The sequence below is a fragment of the Sceloporus undulatus genome, chromosome 3 (assembly GCF_019175285.1).
Source record: "Sceloporus undulatus isolate JIND9_A2432 ecotype Alabama chromosome 3, SceUnd_v1.1, whole genome shotgun sequence".
In the NCBI taxonomy this organism is placed as follows: domain Eukaryota; kingdom Metazoa; phylum Chordata; class Lepidosauria; order Squamata; family Phrynosomatidae; genus Sceloporus; species Sceloporus undulatus.
In genome coordinates this window covers 25,959,015-25,980,946 of record NC_056524.1, presented here as the reverse complement: position 1 = coordinate 25,980,946, position 21,932 = coordinate 25,959,015, and the positions used below count along the sequence as shown (strand labels likewise).

Sequence of the window (21,932 nt, the reverse complement as noted above, 5' to 3'; positions counted from 1 at the left end):
TGTCTTCCATTTGAAAATTTTGTCCTACATTTGTCCTGGTTTATTTACATATTTAATTTTTTTTTAAATTAATTATTTATTTTTTGGCTTCGGCCCCCCAGTTGTCTGAGGGACAGCAACCCGGCCCCCGGCTCAAAAAGGTTGCCTACCCCTGTTGTAATATATATAGATGCATTAACGTGGTCTTCAAAAACTGAAAGCTACTTGCTGCTGTCCTCTAGTGGTATTCTATTCTGTTATATTATATAAAATGCAGCCAAAATGAGTTTAACAAACAGAAGTGACATGAGCAAAGTAAACATCAGATTTGAGAAAAAACACATTTTATTGTTTTTAAAGATGTGCATGAAGATACTCCAGATCCACTCTTCCTTCATTATTAGCAATACACCAAAATAGTGGACAAGAAAAAGTTGATGGTAACTTTTCCATCTAAAGAAAAATGGTCCTGAAGACTACATATTCATAAGAATCAAATGGAAATGGTTTTACAGGATTTTATTTTTAAGCCACATTGGTATTCTCTGTTGTCTTAATCTAACCTCAGCTTTTGGTACCATTTGAGAAAACAAAATTATTCACTAGCAACCAAACTTGCAAGATACCATCTCTGGTTCTGGAAATCAGACTTAATTATGTTGGAAAACTAAGATAAGCACACTACTACTGATATATTTAGATTAGTAAAGACCCAACTGAGTACAGAAAATAAACAGCAGACCATACTAGGCCTGTGAGCAGCTTGATTCAGATATCACACCAAAGTGTGGTTAATCACAGGTTTATATAGGTCTAGATCAGTGGTTCCCAAACCTGGGTCCCCCAGATGTTTTGGACTTCAGCTCCTAGAATTCATGACTATTGGCCAAGCTGTCTGGAGAGTCTGGGAGTAGAAATTCAAAATACCTGGAGCATCAAAGGTTTGGAGTCCCTGGTCATATCCAGTAGTCATATATCGATTTGCAATCAACCCAAATAACAGAATCAGAGATTTGTAGTCCAATGCTCAAACACGCTACACCATGCTGATTCTCATCATAATAAGTAATAGTAAATAAACTTTGAGTGTATTCCTTTATGGTGCTTGCTTCTTTAATTTTTAAATGCCCTAAGAGAATTTGATGTTGTTATGCACTTTCAAACCAGGTCTGACTCATGGTAATCCTATTCTCCATAGGGTTTTCTTGGCATGATTTATTCAAAAGGGTTGCCATTGCCTTCCTCTAAAACAGGGATGAGCAATTGAGGAAGGCTAGGTGGTCACATTGGCTACATAGAAGACCTTGGAGGGACACATCCACTAGTGCAAAAAAAACAACCCCTCCTAAACACTTCTAGTGGGTATTGCTGCATTTTTACCATACTTGGAATTCAAAAGGGCCTCTTCTCTAACACTATGCCACACTTGCTCTCCAGTTATCTCTGATGCTAGCAAGGATACACACACACACACACACACACACACCATAACCAGTAGTCAGTGACAGCCTCATCCCTCATGAATTTGTCCAATCCGCTTTTAAAGCTGCCATGAATGATAGCCAACACTACTGCTATAGTAGCTAATTCCACACTGAGGTAACAATATATTATGCTACACGTTTTCTTTTATCTATTCCAAATCCCCTAAAACTCAGTTGATGATCTTTGTTCTAGGATTATGAGATACTAGATATACATTCCCCACATCACACATAATTATGTCTACTTTTACCATGTCTCCCCAATATTTCATTTTTCTACACTAAAATGCCCAAATATTGCAATCTTTCTCCATAAGATGAGTTCAGCCCACAACACGTGGTCTCAAAACACTTCTATTTCAGTCTGAATTTCCACATGTACCTTTTAATTTGATTTCAGTTGTTCTTCACCCAATTTTAATTACAGATAGCACAATGATTTCTAATTAGGATAGGTATTTAATTTAGCTTTCATTCTATTGAATTATGATCCCCTCATAGCCCATGAAGTTTTCTAATTATCTCTAACTTCATTAATGATTACTAAAACTGTTGGTTTAATTTTCATGTAGGTTTTTTTAAGTCTACATCACCACCTTGTTCACTAATTTGTGCTATCTTTTAAGAAAGGTAGTCATACTGAGAACATTTAGTCAGTTTGGAAGGGAAAAGAATTGTGAAGGTTTAAGCCATACCACTCAAAATTTCAACAGGATTGTTAACCACCAAAGTGGCCAAGTTCACCCAGGTTAAAGTCCTTTAGTCCCAGCTCCTTTTCCCCCAATATTTGTCTGCATGCACCTTCAGGAGCTTATGTAGCTGGATCCAAATAGGACCCCACAGGTCAGGATGAAAGATCACAAATTAGAGCAATGATTCCCAAAGTTTGATCTTCCAGATGTTTTGAACTTCAGCTCCCAGAACCCCAGAATCTTCACCAAGCTGACTGGGCTTCTGGACGCTAAAGCCCAAAACACATAGTAGACCAAAGTTTGAGAATCACTAGACTAGTTCTTCCAGGAATGAAAGCAAGGTAGTTGTCAAGCATCTTCTGGAGCTGTACCATTCTTTGTAGCTGGAGTGATATTCCATTTGTAAGATAGGAACACTCATAGGTCCAAAATGTACTATAGAAATAATCCAGTTTGAGACCACTTTAACTGCCCTGGCTCAGTGCTAGGGAATTCTGGAAATAGTAGTTTGTTGTGGCACCAGAGCTTTCTGTCAGAAAAGGCTAAATGTCTCAAAAAACTACAGATTCCAGAATTCTCCAATATAGAACCAGGACAGTTCAAGTGGTCTCAAACGGGATTATTTTTGCAGTGTATTTTGGATCATAGTGACCTGATCATACTGACCTGTAGGACTGGAGCATGGCTTTGGCATGGCTTCCAGCCTCTTAGGACGCATACATCATTTAAACAGCATACCTCCAAAGTGACCCGAAGCAGCTTTATTTTGGCCTGTCTGTTCAGGCCCTTACTCCTGAGAAAATGGACATAGCATGGAGTGCAGCCGGAAATATAGAATGATTTGGAAAGGGGACCTTCATTTTTATATTGTTTATTAAAGTATTTGCTCATTACCTCCACAGGGCTCCAAAAGTGACATACAGCAAATAAAAACAAGATAGTAAAAATACTCCTTTAGAACAGTATTGTAAAAAACAGTGTTTTGTTTAAACACAAACACCAAAAACAACCAGAAGAGCTTTCCTCACCCCATTCCCTCTCCTTCTTCTTCCTGCTCCAGTTTCTCTCTCTCCCTTACACCCCACCAACCTATTCCTGATTCAGCCGATCATTGTTTGAGAGCTACAGCAGAGATAGACACACATATGGTTCTCTTTCTCTCTTTTATTATTATATATTTAATGTATTTTGATCCTACTTTTTAGCAAATTGTCCCCCAAAGGGGCTCACACACTTTAAAACAGGAATAGCCCCTGCTGTCAGATTTACAAACGAAAAACAACAAGGCAAACTAACAAAAAGATCAGTTCAAGCAAGGCGGCGTATTGCAAGCATACATTAAAATGCAATTCCAACCATGTTGATTTTGCCTTGCTGGTGGTCTTGCCTGAACATTAATTACAGCAGGGATACATAATATGCATTAGAGCAGGAACATGTAGCCTTCACCATAGTACAGCTGGGGTCAATGGGGTATAACAGCATCTGGAAAGAATCCTTTTTTTTTTTATGCAAAGCTTAGGTTATAGGCAGGCTCAAACTCAAGGGGCCAATCTTTCGGATATCTGGGACCTAAGCCATTTAAAGCTGTAAGTCAGAGTTAGGTTCAAAAACAAATGGAAAACCAGTGTAGTTGGATCAAGACATGAGATATAAGTCCCCCAGCATGCTTGTCAGATATTCATCTGGCCATCACATTTTGCACTAGGTATAGTTTCAAACACTTCCAAGGGCAGCCCCAAGTAAAAGTGAATTAAGGGTAAAGGTAACGGTTTTCCTTTGACATGAATGTCTTGTCATAAGTGACTGTAGCGGGGAGTGCTCATCTCTGTTACTAAGGTAGCCTGACAGCACAGAATGCTGTTATCTTCCCATCAAAGTGGTACCTATTTATCTACTTGCATTTGCATCCTTTCAAACTGCTAGGTAGTCAGACACTATGATTTGTGACAGGAGCTCTCTCGGTCCTGTGGTGTTTCGGCTTCCAACTGCCAACCTTCCAATCTTACAATCGTCAGAATTGGCATTTTAACCACTAAGCCACATTACAACAGTCTAAATTAAGGAGATTTAAGGCACAGGTCACTGTGGACAAGTTCACTTTCCCCAGGAAATGATATAACTGGAGCACAAACTGAAGCTAAGCAAAACTATTCATCGTCACAGCAGCCATGCTTTTAAATGGCACCATAATACTAACAGAAAACCTCAAAGACCTGGACAACTATTTAGGAAGATCAAGGAAGAAAGTGCAAAGGCAGGCCTACTGTTGAAGAAGAAGAAAGTAAAAATAATGACGATGGAAAATCTAGACCAGTTGTCCCCAAACTGTGCTCTTTAAGGGATTTTGGCCTTAAAGCCTTAAAGCAGGGGTAGGTGTCCCCCAGACAACAGGGGGGGGGGGGGGGAGATAATTAAATAATTAAATAATATTTTCAAATGTAGGGCACATTTTTAAAAATGGAGGACATGCGGAAAAAATTGATGATTTTTAGAAAATGTTAATCTAAATGCATGTTTCTTAGGCATGATCAAAATGGAGGACTTTTGGGCATTATTCCTAGACAGATGGCAGAAATGGGCTTCCCTTTCTGGCCAACCCCCCCTCCCCCCATTCCAAACAGCACATTTGGGCATTGAACATGGCTTTACCTAAGATGGCCTCTTGCATATTTCAGAGGCTTATTGCATAACCAAACCCCTTGGGTTTCACACTGAACATGGCTATGCATATTGAACATGTCAAGGTGGTTTCACAGTTCTTGCACCAAGTGTACTTCTCAGAAGTGTGTATTTGGTCAAGGGACTGTGGTTTTTCTTCACTGCGCATGAGTTTGTAAAAATCACAGCAATTTACATTGGCCGTGCCTCTGAAGCTGGCTCATATCAATATCACCATCACCATCATCATCATCCTCATCATCATTATTGTTAAAACAAAGACAGACCTGTCAAAATGGAATGGAAATACTCCTCCTCCTCCTGCTCCTCTTCTTCCTCCTCCTCCTCCTGTTCCTTCCTTACTCCCTCGTCCTCCTCCTCTTCCTCCCTCCTCCTCCCTTCCTTCCTTCCTCCCTCCTCCTCCCCGCGCGCCTGCGCTAGAGGCCCTGCGCGCTTCCGCGACAGGCCAAAGGCCCTGCAGGGCCTTTGGTGGCGGCAATCAGCGACAGGACCGAGCTGGGGCCAGTCCCAACGGCTCGGCGGGCCGCATGTGGCCCACGGGCCGTAGGTTGCCAACCCCTGCCTTAAAGCCTCAGCCCTGTTGGCCAATAGTCTAGGATTCTGTGAAGTCCAAAATTCCTTAAAAGACACAGTTTGGGGACCACTGATCTAGACGAATTCAACCTAGACAATTAAGAAATAGAAGTAGTAAAAGAGTTCTCATGCCTGGGATCAAACACTGATAGAAACAGGGACTGTAGTCAGGAAATCAGAAGAAGATTACGAATAGGGAGGGCAGCTATGGAAGAACTAGAAAAGATTCTAAAACGCAAAGATATACAACTGAGCACTAAAGTTGGGATCGCCCAAGCCATTGTATTCCCTGTTACCATGCACAGATAAGATAGCAGGACAGTTAAGAAAGAAGATAGGAGGAAACTCAATTTATTTGAGATGTGATGCTGGAGAAGAGTGCTGAGGATCCCGTGTACAGTAAAAAAGACAAACAAGTAGGTCCTAGAGCAGACCAAGCCAGAAATCTCCCTGGAAGCCAAAGTGACAAAACTAAGGCTGCCATACTTCAGACATGTCAAGAGAAGATACAACTCATTGGAAAAAAAACAATAAAGTTAGGAAAGGTGGAGCTAAGCAGAAAGAGAGGAAGGTCACATGCTGGATGGACGGACTCTATTAAGGAGGTCATGGGTATGAGTTTGCAGGAACTTAGCAGAGCAGTGGAGGAAATGAGTCTTGAAGATGTCTGATTTCAGCATGGGTCAAAATTGAATGGAGAGCAGTTAGCAACAACAGCAACACCTGGAACACAATGTCTAGCTCTGGGCTCCACAATTCAAGGATACTGACAGACTGGAACTTGTCTAAAAGAAGGCAATCAAATGGTAAAGTATCTGGAAACCAAGGCCTCTTGAGGAATGACTTAGGGAGCTGGATATGTTTGGTTTGGAAAAGAGATGACTGAGAGGGGACTGTAGAATAGACTGCTTCAAAGGGTGGTGGAGCCTCCTTCTTTGGAGGTCTTTAAGGAGAAGATGGATGGTCATCTCTGGGAGTGCTTTAACTATATTCCTGTGTGGGAAAGAATTGAACTGGATGGCCTTTGTTTTCCCTTCTAACATTCTGATTCTATGCTTCTACAATCCCTGGGGCCTTTTAGGGAAAGCAAAAAAAAGCTCAAAACCAATAAATTAAATGCATCAGATAGGCAGAAAGAATTTCCCAACTGAATCTCTATAAACAATCCTTCCTAAAACATATAATAGTACCAAGGCATATCTATATAATCTGTAGCGACCTCCCGTAAAAAGCTATATTTGATAAGTACAGACAAGTAAACACTGTTGGTATTTCAATTTTCATTGAACATTTTCCTTTTAAAACCCACCAAAAACTGCAACACATTTTAATGTCTTTAAAAGAAATATTCTATCTCTACCCTAGTTTTCTGAATCTCCAGAGATTTTCTGCTGTCACTCTGCTCTGCTGTCATAAGCACTAGAAGCTTAATAAATTAAATACGATATACTGAATTTCCTAACAAGCAAATGTAGAGTGCTTCAGAAACTGCTTGCTGCTGCTTACATATCTCTAGTCCCACCCCCCCCCCCCCCCCCACTCAAACTTATAGTGAATCCAAACAAGAGTCTGATTATTTGAACTAGACCTGCAAGAATATTTAATGGTAAACATAATATTTTAAAACCAAGAAAAATATATACTCCAAACTACTACTATGACTATTACTATGACTAATATCCAACAATATCATCCTGCTATGAGAGCCAGCATGGTGCAGTGGTTTGAGCATTGGAATATGACTCTGGAAAGCAGGGATCAAAATCCTGCTGAGCCAGGGTGACTTGAGCTAGTCACTCGGCCTCAGAAGATGGCAATGGCAAACCCCTTATGAAGACACTTGCCAAGAAAACCCTCTGATAAGTCTGCCTTAGGACTGCCATAAATCAGAAATAACTTGAAGGCACACAGTAACAACAACAACCATCCTGCTAGTGCATATGATGTACAAAAGAAGAAAGGGGTAGATATTTATTTCTGGATCATGCAAGAGGAATAGAATCCAACACTGTGTGCTTAGACCCCACAAGAAAAATGTGCTACTGCTTGTGCAACTGGAAAAACCTGACAGAACTCCACCAGTATATTGTTTTAGATCATTACTGAAGATAAGAAAGCATACTAACATACAGTACTTGATACAGTGCAGTATGTGTCAGAGTTCATAAAGATGTAATATTTAACATAATCCAGCCTTCCCCCATTGGTTGCCTTGTAGATGCACTGGATTACAACTTCTATCACACTTGGACTGTACAGCCCAACTTATGTAGTGGGATTTGTTATCCAACAAAGTCCATTCTCTAACAGGAGCATGCTCAGTTGGGAAAACTGGTTTAATCTAGTGTAATATGAGGTATGGCGTTTTCTGCAACTGACAGTTTTCCTTTGAACAGTGAACCCCAGATCTTTGATGGAGAATCTTGTTCAGCCTGAATGGGGAGTGTAGCCAAAGTCCAAAGGATAGGACCAAAAAATACCAGCATATTTTAGCTTTAAACAATAGTGTAATGGAAAAAGTGATGTGGTTTTGTAGGGAACCCCTGAGGACTGGATTTTTATCACAGGACCTGACTTTCCCCACCTAGATGCCATGATAACTGAAGATCATACCTGGCTGTTCTCCCAACTCTATGAATGTAAGTATTGGCATCCTCTGGACAGTCAAACTGAATGACCCAGTTCACAGCAGGGAAGTCTGTAAAAGCAATGGAGAGGGTACATGTTTGGTAGGCAGAAAAATCCAACACTTAAAATCAATCCATGGAGGATGAGTTCCCATCTGGCCAGTATTATTCAATACAAATTCTATGCTTCAGATCTATTTTTCAGACACTGTATTCAAAGAGCTTTCCCATAAAGTGAAATTAATCACAGATACCAGCATTATCCATTTGTCAGAAAAAACTAAAATTAATAGCATCTTCATTTGCCAAGTAATGATAGTGAAATGGAGTGTAATTTTACACTCAATGTAGAGAGACGTATAATTTGCATTTAATAAATTCAAAAGCAATCCAAAAGCTAGCTTTCTATGATTTAAGCCAATAACCTTGAATATTCCTGCAGCCAAGAACCCCTGCACTATTGCACTATTGGGACATAACAGATTTACCAACATTGTACAAGAGTGCATTCATACTGGCCACATGGAAACACACACAGTGTACATTGCTTAAATAGTGACATAAAGTTTAGTATTGGTTTGCCTTTCTCAATTCTGGATCCCCAAATATTGGCAGTATATAACATCCTGGGATCCCTATCAGACTAGCTGAGAATGCTGGACTTTTACTCTCATTATTTATGAGGGCTCAAGGCTGGGAAAGCCCAGACAGGTAACTCTGAACCTTTATAATCTGTCATGAACCTTTGCCCTCCAAATGGTTTGGAATATAACTCCCATATTCCCCTGCCATTGACCATGCTGGCTGGGGCTTCTAGGAGCTGAATATCTGCAAGGCCTCTGGTTCCCTTTCCCTGCTTTTATACAACCATGCAGTAATTTGAGACTTCTTACCTAGACCCCGAGCTGCAAGATCTGTAGCAAAGAGAACTGCTGATTTCTTGCGTACAAAATCAGTGTAGACCTCCATTCTTTTCATCTGCTGCTGTTTTCCATGAAGAGCCAATATAGGGAGGCCAGGTCGAAGGCGGCAGAACATCTTAAACAAATACTGGACCTATAAACCAATTTCAATTTAGATTGTAAGTTCTTTAGAGTATACACTGGTTGCTCGGGTACGAAATTAATTCGTTCCGCCATCCTTTTGTAACCAACGAACCGAAAAGGCTTTCCGTTAGCACTGGAAAGCCTATAGCATTTGAATTTCGCGCCGAAATGAATTTGTACCCAAAATTGTAACCCAAACAGTTTTTTCCAATCCAACTTTTTCGTATCCCGGAAATTTCGTAACCGATCATTTCGTATCCCGAGGCCACCAGTGTATTGTTATTCTGTAAAAAGACATGTGACATGACAATGACACAGCAAAATACAGTCTAATTATTATATGTGCATCACATCTCACAGTTGTGTTTTTGTTTTGTTTTTTACTCTATGGCACCCAGAATGCTAAATCTGACTACTAGCAGTAGGAGAAAAGGATGTTACCCTCCTCCCCTCATAGATATGGCATTTTCTACAATATAACTGCCATACAAATTTTACATGTTCCCTCTTTTGGAGAGAAATTCAGATATTTAAAAACCAAACCCATTCATACTATTTGACAGTGGAATATGCTACCTCAGAGTGTGCTGGAGTCTCCTTCATTGGAGGTTTTTAAACAGAGGCTGGATGCCATCGATCGGGGGTGCTTTGATTCAGTGTTCCTGCATGGCAGGGGGTTGGGCCTTGAGGTCTCTTCCAACTCTATGATTCTATGAAGTTACATGGTGGCATCTTAAGTGGCTCACTGTGATTATTTGCCTTTACTTGTTACTGATTGTCATTACATTCAAACAGTGCTGTATCGTTGAGTCAGTGGAGATGTGTTGTGCAGCAGATAGGAGAAATCCCCTTGCCACTTTGGTTGCATCCCACATTTATGTATATTCATATGACTGGTCTACTGAAACTCCTGTGGTTAATCAACTACAATTTATTTAATGAGGTATCAGCAGAACTCCATAGACATGCCATGTTCTCACTTCACAAAATGCTTCACTCCTGTACATACAGAAGTGGCTCCCACTTCTTCCACACTGTAACATGGGAACTACAATCAATCTCTGCCTTATTTTTAAATCAAAGTGAACTTCAATTGTCTTTAAAAAATTCTATGATGCTTTTTACTAAATGTTAAAAATCCTAAGCAGATTTACAAAAAAAGCCATTAACAAATACAAATAAAATTAGTCAGTAAAAATTATACAACAGTAAGAGATGGCAATCAGGCAAACTATTTGTAATAAAGACCCACTAAGAGCAAACCTATGTTCAGTAGAGAGATCATTTCACATGGTGGCAACTTCAGTGAAGAAGGCCCTTCTCCACATCATGACCACGTGAGCACTAGCAGGTTGTGATATATCAAGCAAGTTCCCATTTCAGAACATAAAGACCAATATGAGCCTATATGAGGGGAAATGGTCTCTCATATAACATGCTACTGACCTGTAAACCAAGAATGGTTAAGTGAATCACCTTGGAGAATAAAGGATTGACAGACGATACGAGAGCCTTATTCAAATATATAACAGGTGTAATGCAGAAGATGGAGCAAGCTTGCTTTCTACTGCTCCAGACATGAACCAAAGGATTAAATTAAGAAAGAAGATTCAGACTAAATATAAGGAAGAACTCCCTGACTTTAGAAACTCTATCTGGTTCAAAGAACTGCAGTCAGACTACTTTATAGTGATAGCTATAAGGATCATATAAATCCCTTCTTGCAAAAGCTCCACTGGTTACTATACTATTTCTGGACCCTATACCATTCAAGTCCAAGCTATCTGAAGGACTGCATTTTGCCATAAGAGCCTACCTGTGTTTTCAAGATCTTCAGGAAAGGTCATTCTTTCTGTCCCACCATCCCCACTGGGACATCTGGTAAGATCATAGGAGAGGGCCTTCTTGGTGGCTGCTTCCAGTGTCTGGAACTCGCTTCGTAGAGAGGGACTCTCCACAATGTATTTATATCAGCAGTCAATTTTTGTTTGTTTGTTTGTTTGTTTCAAAAGGCTTTTGGGAACTGGCTGCTTGTGGACAAAGCACTTGTAATCATGTCATGTATTGTCTGTACTGTATTTGTTTTAAGGGGTACATTTTTAAATTGCTTTTAATTCTATAATATAATAATTTAACATAATATTATATGGTTTAATATTCATGTTTTCATGTTTTAATTTGTGTATGTTTTAAGGACATGAATTTTTTATCTTATCTCTTTTAAACTTTTGTAAGCTCCCTAGAGTTCCTGTACTTACTATACTTAATAGTAATAGATTATTAACAGTGCAATGGACTGCTATGGAAGGTAGTGGACTCTTATCCATTTGGCATTTTTGAACAGTGGTTGGATAACCACCAATCATAGAATCATAGAATTGGAAGGGACCTCACAGACCATTGATTCCAATCTCCTGCTCAATGCACAATTCTCCAGCTAAAGCATCCTCAGTAGGAAGATGATCACACTTTTGAAAATGTCCAGAGAACTTTTACACTTGCTGTATTCCCATTCCTTTGGTAACTTTGCCTTTAAATGAATTGAATAAATTAAAATATTAAGAATTCTGGACAGGATCTGACTAGATATATTTGGGGGGGTCATTTCACACTACACAATTACAGTAATAATAAATATTTAGCTGTTGAAACTTTCATTGGCAGGGGGTAGACTAGAAGACCCTTGGGGTATCTATAACTATGATTCTATGACTGTTTAGGGCTGTTTAACTCAACAAAACACACTGAATGTGACTTGGCAGCTAGTTGGCAGCCAGTGTCAGCTGAGAAGAAAACAATTTGGAGAAGAGAAGGCTAACAGATGATATGATAGCCATTACTAATTATCTAAAGTGACACCATGAGAACAGTGCTGTTCAGGCTATTTGATGCAGAGGGCTGACAAGGGATTTTTCCCAATGCATCTGGGAATGGAACCTTATTTCTTTCCACTGACTACAACTGTTTCTCTCCTGGTAACTTGCTGTGGACAAGCAGTCAATGGGTCATGGACCAGCACTAGTCCACAAAGCAACACTTTGAGTTAAACTGATATGGAAGATGGAGAAAACCTTTTTTTATTTTGCTCCAGAGGGTAGGATATGAACCAATGGATTCAAATTACAAGCACAGAGGTTCCATCTAAACACCAGAAAGAACATCTGACTCTAAGAACTGTTCAATAATAGAACCAACTGCTCCAAAAAATGGTGGACTCTTCTTCTTTAGAAGTCATTAAACAGAGGTGGATGGCCATCTGTTGGGAGTGCTACAGTTGTATATTCCTGGCAAGGAGTGTCCTTTGCAGCCCCTATCAATGTCCCTAGATGTCCCTCGCAGCCCCTACCAATGCTGTGATTCGATTATTCTAAGTCAATTGTACATGAAGAAAGCTGAAGCCAAGCAGTAAGCGTATGCTTGGGCAATATCACTTGGAGGATTGCAAGGAACAGCTTCATGAATGAAAATTGCTCTACACATACAAACTCCATAAATATATTAATATACAAACTATAACACTGTATACATGACAATAATCACATCTGACATTTGAATGTGTGACTTTTAGTATACAGAAAAAGCTTCCATAAACCCTCAATCCAGAATGTGTCCTGATACAGATCAGGGTTTCAAGCTAGTTTCATGTTGAAAAGGGACTACCCTGTGTCTTATTCATTCCCAAAGACTTTCACAGGCAAATAGAAGGTAGAGAGTTTGTTGTTTTCAGAAAGATGCCAGAATGAAGTCACAAGCCAGACTGGGGGCTTGCAACTGCTTATATTTGTTTAAAATTATAATTAACAATTTTTTAAAAAAAGAAAGAAATGTTTGTCATAGTTCTGTTTGCCTCCCAGAGGCCATGGAGAATTTTACCTTCTCTCTTCACAAACTACAGCTTGGCCTTTTGTCTAGTTGTTTTCCACAGCAGACCAATGCGATTATTATTATTATTATTATTATTATTATTATTATTATTATTATTATTAGAATGCCTTGGTGCAATACCACTGAGATGTAGGCCTCTTATGCTGCTTGATAATGCTTGACTACTATCTCTTACAGCAGAAGCAATTTAAAAAACCACGGAGCTTCACTACATAAGCTGGGGTGTTTTGTTTTGTTTTTGTATCGTGCATTGGCTGAGGGCCTCATAAAAGCCAGGTCTAAGCCAGGGGTGAGTAACTGCAGAGGGCTTGTGACTCCTCCACCAGAAAACGACTTCTGCCCAAAAATAACTTCCAATTTATTTTATCACTTGCTTGCAGCTGATTTTGGGAAGTTGGAGAGGGGGAGTCCTTGACATTTGCCACTTATGGGATGCTTCTTTGCCATTGGGGGTGGTGGTTTTCAATCTGTGGGTCAGTAAGAAAGCCCCTACCAAGGTGCATTTTAACCACCCCTGGCCTAAGTCAATATATACATAATGTGTGTTCACTCACTACAAAAAGAGAACCCTCCCTTACAGTGGAGTGGATGCTTGATTGCTATCTCTTGCAGCAAGAGCACCTTAAGAAACCATGGAGATTCACTACATGAGCTGTTTTTTGTATCATGCAAATCTGGGTATACGCTGCCACTCTCATTTGTTTCACTCCAAATAAACCAAAAAGAATCCAAAGTCTGTCTCAGGTTTATTTGAGGATTCCATCTCATTTGTTGGCTGAGAAACAAAGCAGAATGGCATCTGTGCCCAAGTTCGCAGGACACAACAAATTAACCACAGAGCAAAGCTCTGTGGCTTTTTTAAAGCTATGGCCACAGATCCCTGTCTTACCAGAAAAGCACCCAGTGTGGTAATCAAAACTTTGGCTTAATCCTAAAGAGCCTTAGCTGTCAACCTTAGAATAACCACTTTTGCAAATACAGTAATAGGACTAAAGTGTGACCATTTCTAGCTTGAGGGCTCTAACAGCAAGACATTTTGCCAGCTTCCAACAAACAGCTTTTTCTCCCATTACAGGAAAGTTTTAAAAGTATTTACACATTCCTTTTCTCTAAACAAAAAAAAATATTTTGGCAGATGATTTAATTTATGATAAGGCCACTGCTTGAAGTTAGTATTAGCTGGGTGTTTTTTTAAAAGAAAAAAGAAAACATGATTTTTATAAATTGCAAGATGGCATTCTATATATGTAATACCTCTTTGCAGCTTGCAAAAAATACAATACTCTTCTTATTCAGGTGGCTTCTCAAAAACGAATACAGCATACTGATTTTCTGGTGCAGTTCACAAACAATGTAGTTCTGTTCCAAAGTTGCTGGGGTACTATAAAGAAAAAAGTTACATAATAATCATTATTACTTATAACTGTTAGAATTACACTTGCAGTTGTAATCATTATGTTCAGTTTTCATCATGTGTTTCCACAAATGATGCTCAGGGTTGCTAACAGCAACAATTAAAATATATACTAAAACAGCAATTCAATTCAGGGGTCAACAGAAAAAACACCAATTAAAAAACATAGAAATCAAGTGCTTGAAAGCAAACAATATATTTGCATGTCAGTTTTTGAGTTAAAGATGTGTCTAAATAAAAATATCTTTGTCAGCAGGAGATAAAAAATAGACTAGCTAGACCTTCCTTGCCAAAAATTTGCAAAGCTTGGGAGCATTCATTGAAAAGAGCCTCTCTTGAATTCTCATCAACTGGACTTTAGATGCTGGTAAGGCAAAAAGAAAAGCATCCCCTGAGGATCATAAAACCCAGGCAGCTGTATATGGGAGAATGCTGTCTTTCAGATAATCTGTTCTCAAGTCATGGAGGCCTTTATAAGATTATAACCAGAATACTAAATTGGCCTGGTAGCACATAAACAAAGGTTCCTTCAGAGCTTGGGAAAGAATGGGGTGACTACAATTCCACGAATCCCCTAGCCAATATGTCTAATGGCCACCATATTTGAATACTCTAGAAGTTGTAACCTAAACATAAGGATGAGTTCTCCATGCATCTGACTATGTTCACCGGTGAGATAAAGAAGTCATAACTCCTATTCTATAAATGGATCGGAGTTTTGGACTGGATCAGGAACCTAGTTTGTGCCAGACTTTCTGTTGAACTCTGAAGCTGACTTGACATACAGTAAATCTCACTGTACAGCATTATTTGCTTTCAAGGAAAAATGCATAAAAGCTACCATTATAAAATGGCAATACCAGATCATGGAATAATCCAGAAGGGGCAACATGCAATAATGGACTTCCACCAACAAACAGTTCTTCTATTCAGAAGCAAGTATATGGTCTACTAGAGACCACTAGTAAGAAAAGGCCAGTTTTGCCAATTTCTTCTTTCCTCTCCAGTTTCTCTTTCCATTGTTCTGAATTTTCAGGAGCCAAAGGGGATGTGGAGGAAGCAGGAATGATAGAAAAGCAATTGTCTCCCATTTCAACCAGCATGGCATAGTGGTTTGAATGCTGAGCCAGGACTCTGAGATACCAGGGTTGAAATCCCCACTCAGTCATGGAAACCCACCGGGCAAGTCATACACTCTAAACCTTAGAGGAAAGCAATGGAAAATCTCCTTTGGACAAGATTCTCAGAGTCGATTTAACACATAACAGCAATAAATATCCTCCAATCACACAGGCATTGGTACAGAGGCACAGCTGAATTCAACTCAAAGATTTTCACAGTTTTCAAATATTACTTAGTGAGAGAGACTGAAAGAGATACAATACTTGAGATTATTACTCACCTAATCTCTGACAACATGGCAAGTGGCTAATGCAGGGGTAGGCAACCTGCGGCCCGCGGGCCGGATGCGGCCCGGCGAGGCCTTGGGACCGGCCCCAGCCCGGTCCTGCCGCCAATTGCCGCAGGGGCCTTTGGCCTCTCGCGCGCAGGGGCAAGGGGGGCAATTGTCTATAGACACCTCAGAAACATGCATTTATATTAACATTTTTTTTAAAATCAGCAATTTTTTTTTGGCATGTCCTCCACTTTTTTTAAAAAAGTGTCCACCATTTGAAAATGTCCTACATTTGTCCCAGTTTATTTATTTATTTGATTTTTAAAAAATTATTTCATTATTTATTTATTGGCTTTGGCCCCCCAGTTGTCTGAGGGACAGCAACCCGGCCCCCGGCTCAAAAAGGTCGCATACCCCTGGGCTAATGCATTATGAGAATTTTAGTTCAAAGGCATAATCTTTTCCAAGGCCTGCAAGCAGACTGCTTTATCCTAAAAAAAACACACACACACCACTTCCCCTTTTTGTAATCCTATTGAAAATGCATTTATACACAAGAAACTGCCATAGGCAGATTAATTCACTGATTTATCTAGATGTGAACTGCTCACTCTGACAAGCAATCACTTTCCAAGATCTCAAGTAAACATCTTTCTCAGAGATAGTTTTAACTAAGGATGTCATAGGCCAAACGTGAGTTTTCTGCATAAAAAATGAATGTTTTTCCAGTGAATTATCACAAAAAGCAACAACAGTTTGCAAACCAAAACTAAACAAGGATGAAGGCTAATCAAACCTTACATTGGCATGCACAACAATGTTGTTTCGCTACAGAGAGGATGCCTTAAATTATTGCCGACGTTTTTAAAAAATGAGAAGAAAGGATCATCTATATTCCCACCAAAACTATACAAACCTCTTCATGAATCATCCAACTGTTAAATCTGGAATCAGTGGAAAATATTACCAATGCTTTACTGAAGATGTTACTTGCTTTGCATTTACAGTGTTTTGTAGTAATTTGATTCAGCATATTGCTCTGTAAATTACATAACTGACACTGCTGCCTTGTACTAATCTTGCTTAGAAACCTTTTTTCCTGTTCTGGTAAACCAATGATATACTACTTCACAAAACAGTAATTCCTAATGAAAAACATAAACCACCATTTATTTTTGCTCCATTTAAATGTCTAATTCAAGCTAGACTATTTCAAAGGAACTAGGAGTGCTACTGCAACGACATTAATCTTTTCTCATCAGTAAGAGTAAAACCCTGCAAAGCATGTGTACAAAATCAGAAGACCTTTGACATTAGGAGGTCTGTATTAATTTCAAGTTCAGAAGAGATTAGAAAATACAGGTGCAGCGGAGAAATGTGATCTCCCAGGGCATCTTCTCCAGCCACAGAAATCCTGCCAAATTTCAGTCAAGGTATAATAAAAATTTGTTTACTATTTTCCAGATATGGAAACAAGTAAACGTTCTGGTAGCACGAAGCAAAGCGTTCAGATATGGTGATGTCACATTTCTCTTTCATAAAGCCTTGGTCATGATGGTAATGTTTTCAATAACTAGTATAACAATATTAGCTTCACTGCTTTGCAAATACTGTACTGGTGCTGCAATCCTTACCAACTAAAACCAGGAACAAACTCTTCCAGAACACGGCCACATAGCCCGAAAAACCCACAAAAAACTATGGATGCTGGCCATGAAAGCCTTCGACTTCACATTAAAATCAATATTGCTGGACAGAAGGGAGACTGGGTGAGGTTACGGAGAACAGGGACAGGATCACCTAAAAGCCCCAACACAGCTTGCTTCCGCCAGAATTATGGAAGTAAGAATATGGATATTTATAGCAAACAGGAAGTCATACTGCGCAAGGTATTCTCATTGCAAATATATGAGAATTTTTTCCATTAACAGCTTGTTCCCAGTACCCCAGTCTTTTTTAAAAGGTTAGCCACTGACCCAATAAAACAGAGCTCATTAATCTGAAAAGAACCATGTTGATTAAAGTGGTCAAATGTGGTCAATGAGCCAAATGTGTCTCCCTCCAGATCAACCCATTTCAAATCCCAACCCCAATAGAGGGAGGGAAATTGACAAAAAAATACTACAAACAGTGAAGAGCCTTTGCAGAGTGCAATTTATTGCTTAAAAGTATTTTGATGATTGAGGGGTTGTTTCAGGCTGGGAAATTGTCTTTTGAAGAATCAAGAAAATAGAAGAGATCAATCCTGCAAGATGCATTTAAAGGTGAGGGACACCACAAAGGATGAAGATAGGATGAAACACTTGAAAGAGAAGCTTGGTTTTCCACAGAATTTACTAAGGTTGCAATTCTTTTTTTAAATAGATTTTATTATTATTAAAATTTCGATACATTCTAAAACAATCACAACTATTCTAGACATCAAACATATACTGTTCTAAATACTACGCATATAAAACATTTAAAATAGGACATAACATAAAATGACTTCCTCTCCTTCACTTTGAATATTTCTATTATAGCATCTCTTTTCTGACTTTCTAATTCCTGTTTAATTTTCATATTAAACAATACTCATTTAATCTTCATACTAAACGATTCTGAATTTTATTCATATAAATCCCTTTTACTGTCCCACAATGTGATTGAGTATCCCTGCCATTTCTTTTATTTTTCCTTAACACATTAGACAATATTATCAACTAGTTAGAGATCAAATACTTTCTCTATTTGATCTCTAACAGACCTATTGTCCCGTTTTCCCCTGACCTTTGTGAGAAGTATCTAATTAGTATTGACCATTCTTTCTCATATTTGTTTCTTGTTTCAATTCTCAGCAGGTACATCAGTTTGTCTGATTCCATTATATCATATAGTTTTATTAGCCATTCCTGTATAGTTGGTTCTTCTTTACTTTTCCATTTTTTCACAAAGACAATTCTGGATGCTATTATCATATAAAAATTATTTTCCTTTTTTTTTCTAATTCTTCATCATTAATCATCCCCGAAAGATATGTGGTTGGGTCCATTTTCATTTTAGTATCTAACTTTTCTTCTATCTCTATATGTTTTTGTTATTTCCAATATTTTTTTAGCTCTTACACTCCTACCACATATGAATTAATGTGCCTTGTTTTTCTAAGGTTGCAATTCTAAACACCACATACAACTAACACTACTATCAAGCAAAGTGAATGTGCAACAAATTTATTTAATTTTTTAATGGCCTGAGAAGGGTGCATGTGTGATTTTCTCTTTCAGGTGTCAAAACAACATGACTGGGCTTTGATACAATGAGACTTGAACTGGGAGTTCAAGGTTCCCCCTGTCTCAGGAGGTTTTGGTAAGTATACATAAGTGGTCCCCAAACTGTGCCCTTTAAGAGATTTTGGACTTCAGCTCCCAGAAGCCTCAGCCATGTTGGCCAATACTCTGGGATTCTGGGATCTGAAGTCCAAAATCCCTTGAAGAGCACAGTTTGAGGACCACTGGATTATGCTTTCAGATACCCAAATATTTTCAAACAAATTATAACAGAGAATCTTGTATCTCCACTACATCTTTTCTTTTCACATGCAGAAGCTGCTGGGAGTGGGAAAGCTGGATTACCGTAAATCAAAAATTAGTTGGACCTTTTCAACATCAACACAGTTGAGCCACATTCATCTATTTGAAATTGGCTGTTCTATATACCTACTTCAGCTGATCACTCCCTATCTCACAACCAAAGAAGTTGTATATCAAAGTGAATTGTAGCACAGAAACTACCTGAAATGGTAGAGTAACTGAAGCAAAAAATTCTATGACTATGATTCAAGCAGCCAGATTATTATTTTGTATGTGTGCGCATGCGCATATCCACGCATGCATGCTCTCTCACTTCAGTTTTCCAGCCTACTTTATCATAAACTTTCAGGCTAGATAATAGGACTCCCCCCCCCCTTCTCTTTCCACAAATGGGTACAGAAAAAAGAAAAATAGCAGAGAGCCTTTATTTCTTCAAAGACTAAATAAATACACAGAGATTTTCCTACCTGAACTTTGCTTTCTCATGCACCCAGACATATTCTGGATCCTTCAAGCTCAGTCGAGCCAGATCTTTCACAGATTTGGTTTGTGTGGCTGAGAAGAGCAGTGTCTGGCGTTTCTTGGGAAGGTTTTCTATGATTGCATTCATTGTATCAGCGAAGCCCATATCCAAAATTCTGTCGGCTTCATCAAGGACTGAAATGAAAAAGGCAAGCTGGAGGGAATTCATTTTTTTAAAATAAAAATAAAAACCTTCTAACCATCAGACAGAAAACATGACTAATTTCCACATTGGTACTAGAGGCTTAACAACACGAAAGGTATAGATCCAAAAATGACATGAAAATAAGATACCTGTTAGTATTATCTAAAGCTTAGTAACTCTACCTTTTGGGAGCACAAGTCCTATAATCCTTCAGTCAATAAGGCCATTGGTTATGCTGGCTAAAGAATTTTAAGAGTTGTTGTCCAAAAAACAAACTTTTCAACGTCTGGCATTAAAACATTCATTCATTGCTCGCATCTTATTGACTTACAGCTCCACATCAATACTCATCCTGGACTGGACCATAGTAAATCATTTTCTATTGTTGGGATCTTCTCCATCTTTGCTGTGCCCCCTGTGTTATTTTAACTGGTTTTTTTTTTAAAGATTTTACTGAAACAAACACATCTAGAACCAATGCATACTGAGTTATAGCTTCCTAACTATCCAAGTAAGAAATCTCCAACTGACATGGGAGTAATTATAACTGAGTATCTTTTCAGAAATCAGCATGTGAGATAGGTATGTTTTTTCTTATATTATTTTTCTTTTCTTTTTCTTTCCTTCTTTCTTTTTTTTCTTTCTTTCCTTCTTTCTTTTTTCTTTTGCGCCCGTTAGTTTATTCACTTGGATATGTATTGGTATGTGCTATATGTATTTGGTTTGTTTAATCAATAAAGTTTTTAAAAATAAAAAAAGAAAAGAAATCAACATGTGAGAAAGGAGGAGTGAGAATAGTAGTATTTTTATTTGCATAATTGATAAACTTGTACCAGGTCTCATAGAATTTAAAGTGATCTTGGTTATCTCTAGTAGCCCTTACTTTTTCAGTTAATTTCTTCATCACCATGATGTTCCAGGCTTTATCTAACAGCTAAGAAAATAACATCACATTTAAACCTTTCCATTTATGTGCAATCTCTAAACATGCTGTTGTGGCCCCTGCTTTAGGGGACCTGTTCTGAAAGGGAATTAGGAAACATTCTGGGATTTGATGGCATTGGATACAGGAGCCGCAAACACAAAAATGTACAGCAATCCAGGACCTAGTCACTTAACCTTGTGGTGTGCCTGGGCAGCAAGTGATAGGAGGAACTTTATACCATGACATTCTAAATATAAAGAAACCTCCAGTAGCCTGACAAAAATCAAGAATTTTATCACTTTGTATCTTTGGTTTAATTGTACTGGTCTGATTGTAGTTCAACTATTATTATTATTATTATTATTATTATTATTATTATTATTATTATTATTAACTTTTATTTATAAAGCGCTGTAAATTTACACAGCGCTGTACATACAATCTTTTAGTTAGACGGTTCCCTGCCCTCAGGCTTACAATCTAAGAAGACACGACACAAAAGGAGAGGGGAGTGGTGGTGGGGAATGGGATCAGGTCCAGCAGTTCTTCTCCACTTCCGAGGCCTGGACCAAGGCAGATCGACTGGAGGAAGGGTTTGGCTTCTTAATGGATGGTTAAAAGGAGGCTTCCTGGTCAGAGAGGGGCTCACCTCTGGGAATGCTTCTCTAAACAATATAGTCTTTAATTCAGTTTTGAAACTGGGTAGAGAAGTGATGAGGTGTGCATGTGGGGGAAGAAGGTTCCAGGAGTAAGGGGCAGCAAGTGAGAAGGGACGAATTCGGGAGAGGGCAGTGGTAGTCCTACACTGTGACAGGAGACCTTGACTACAAGAGCGGAGGGTGCAAGTAGGAATGTAAGGAGAAAGAAGGTCAGATAAGTAAGGAGGGGCCAATCCATGGAGGACTTTGAAAGTCAATAATAAAAGCTTGTACCGGATGCAGAAGGGGAAGGGGAACCAATGAAGGGAGGATAAAAGAGGTGAAACATGGTTAA

The 21,932-nt window shown here is 38.9% G+C and overlaps 1 protein-coding gene across 1 annotated transcript in view; it reads right to left on the bottom strand.

The window, feature by feature from the left end:
- Positions 1–21,932, bottom strand: part of DDX10 (DEAD-box helicase 10) — a 244,807-nt gene that overhangs the window by 203,141 nt on the left and 19,734 nt on the right. Inside the window, 4 exon segments of the mRNA XM_042457038.1 lie at positions 8,024–8,108; positions 8,931–9,093; positions 14,223–14,349; positions 19,815–20,004. Coding sequence (XP_042312972.1) covers positions 8,024–8,108; positions 8,931–9,093; positions 14,223–14,349; positions 19,815–20,004 — 565 coding nt within the window.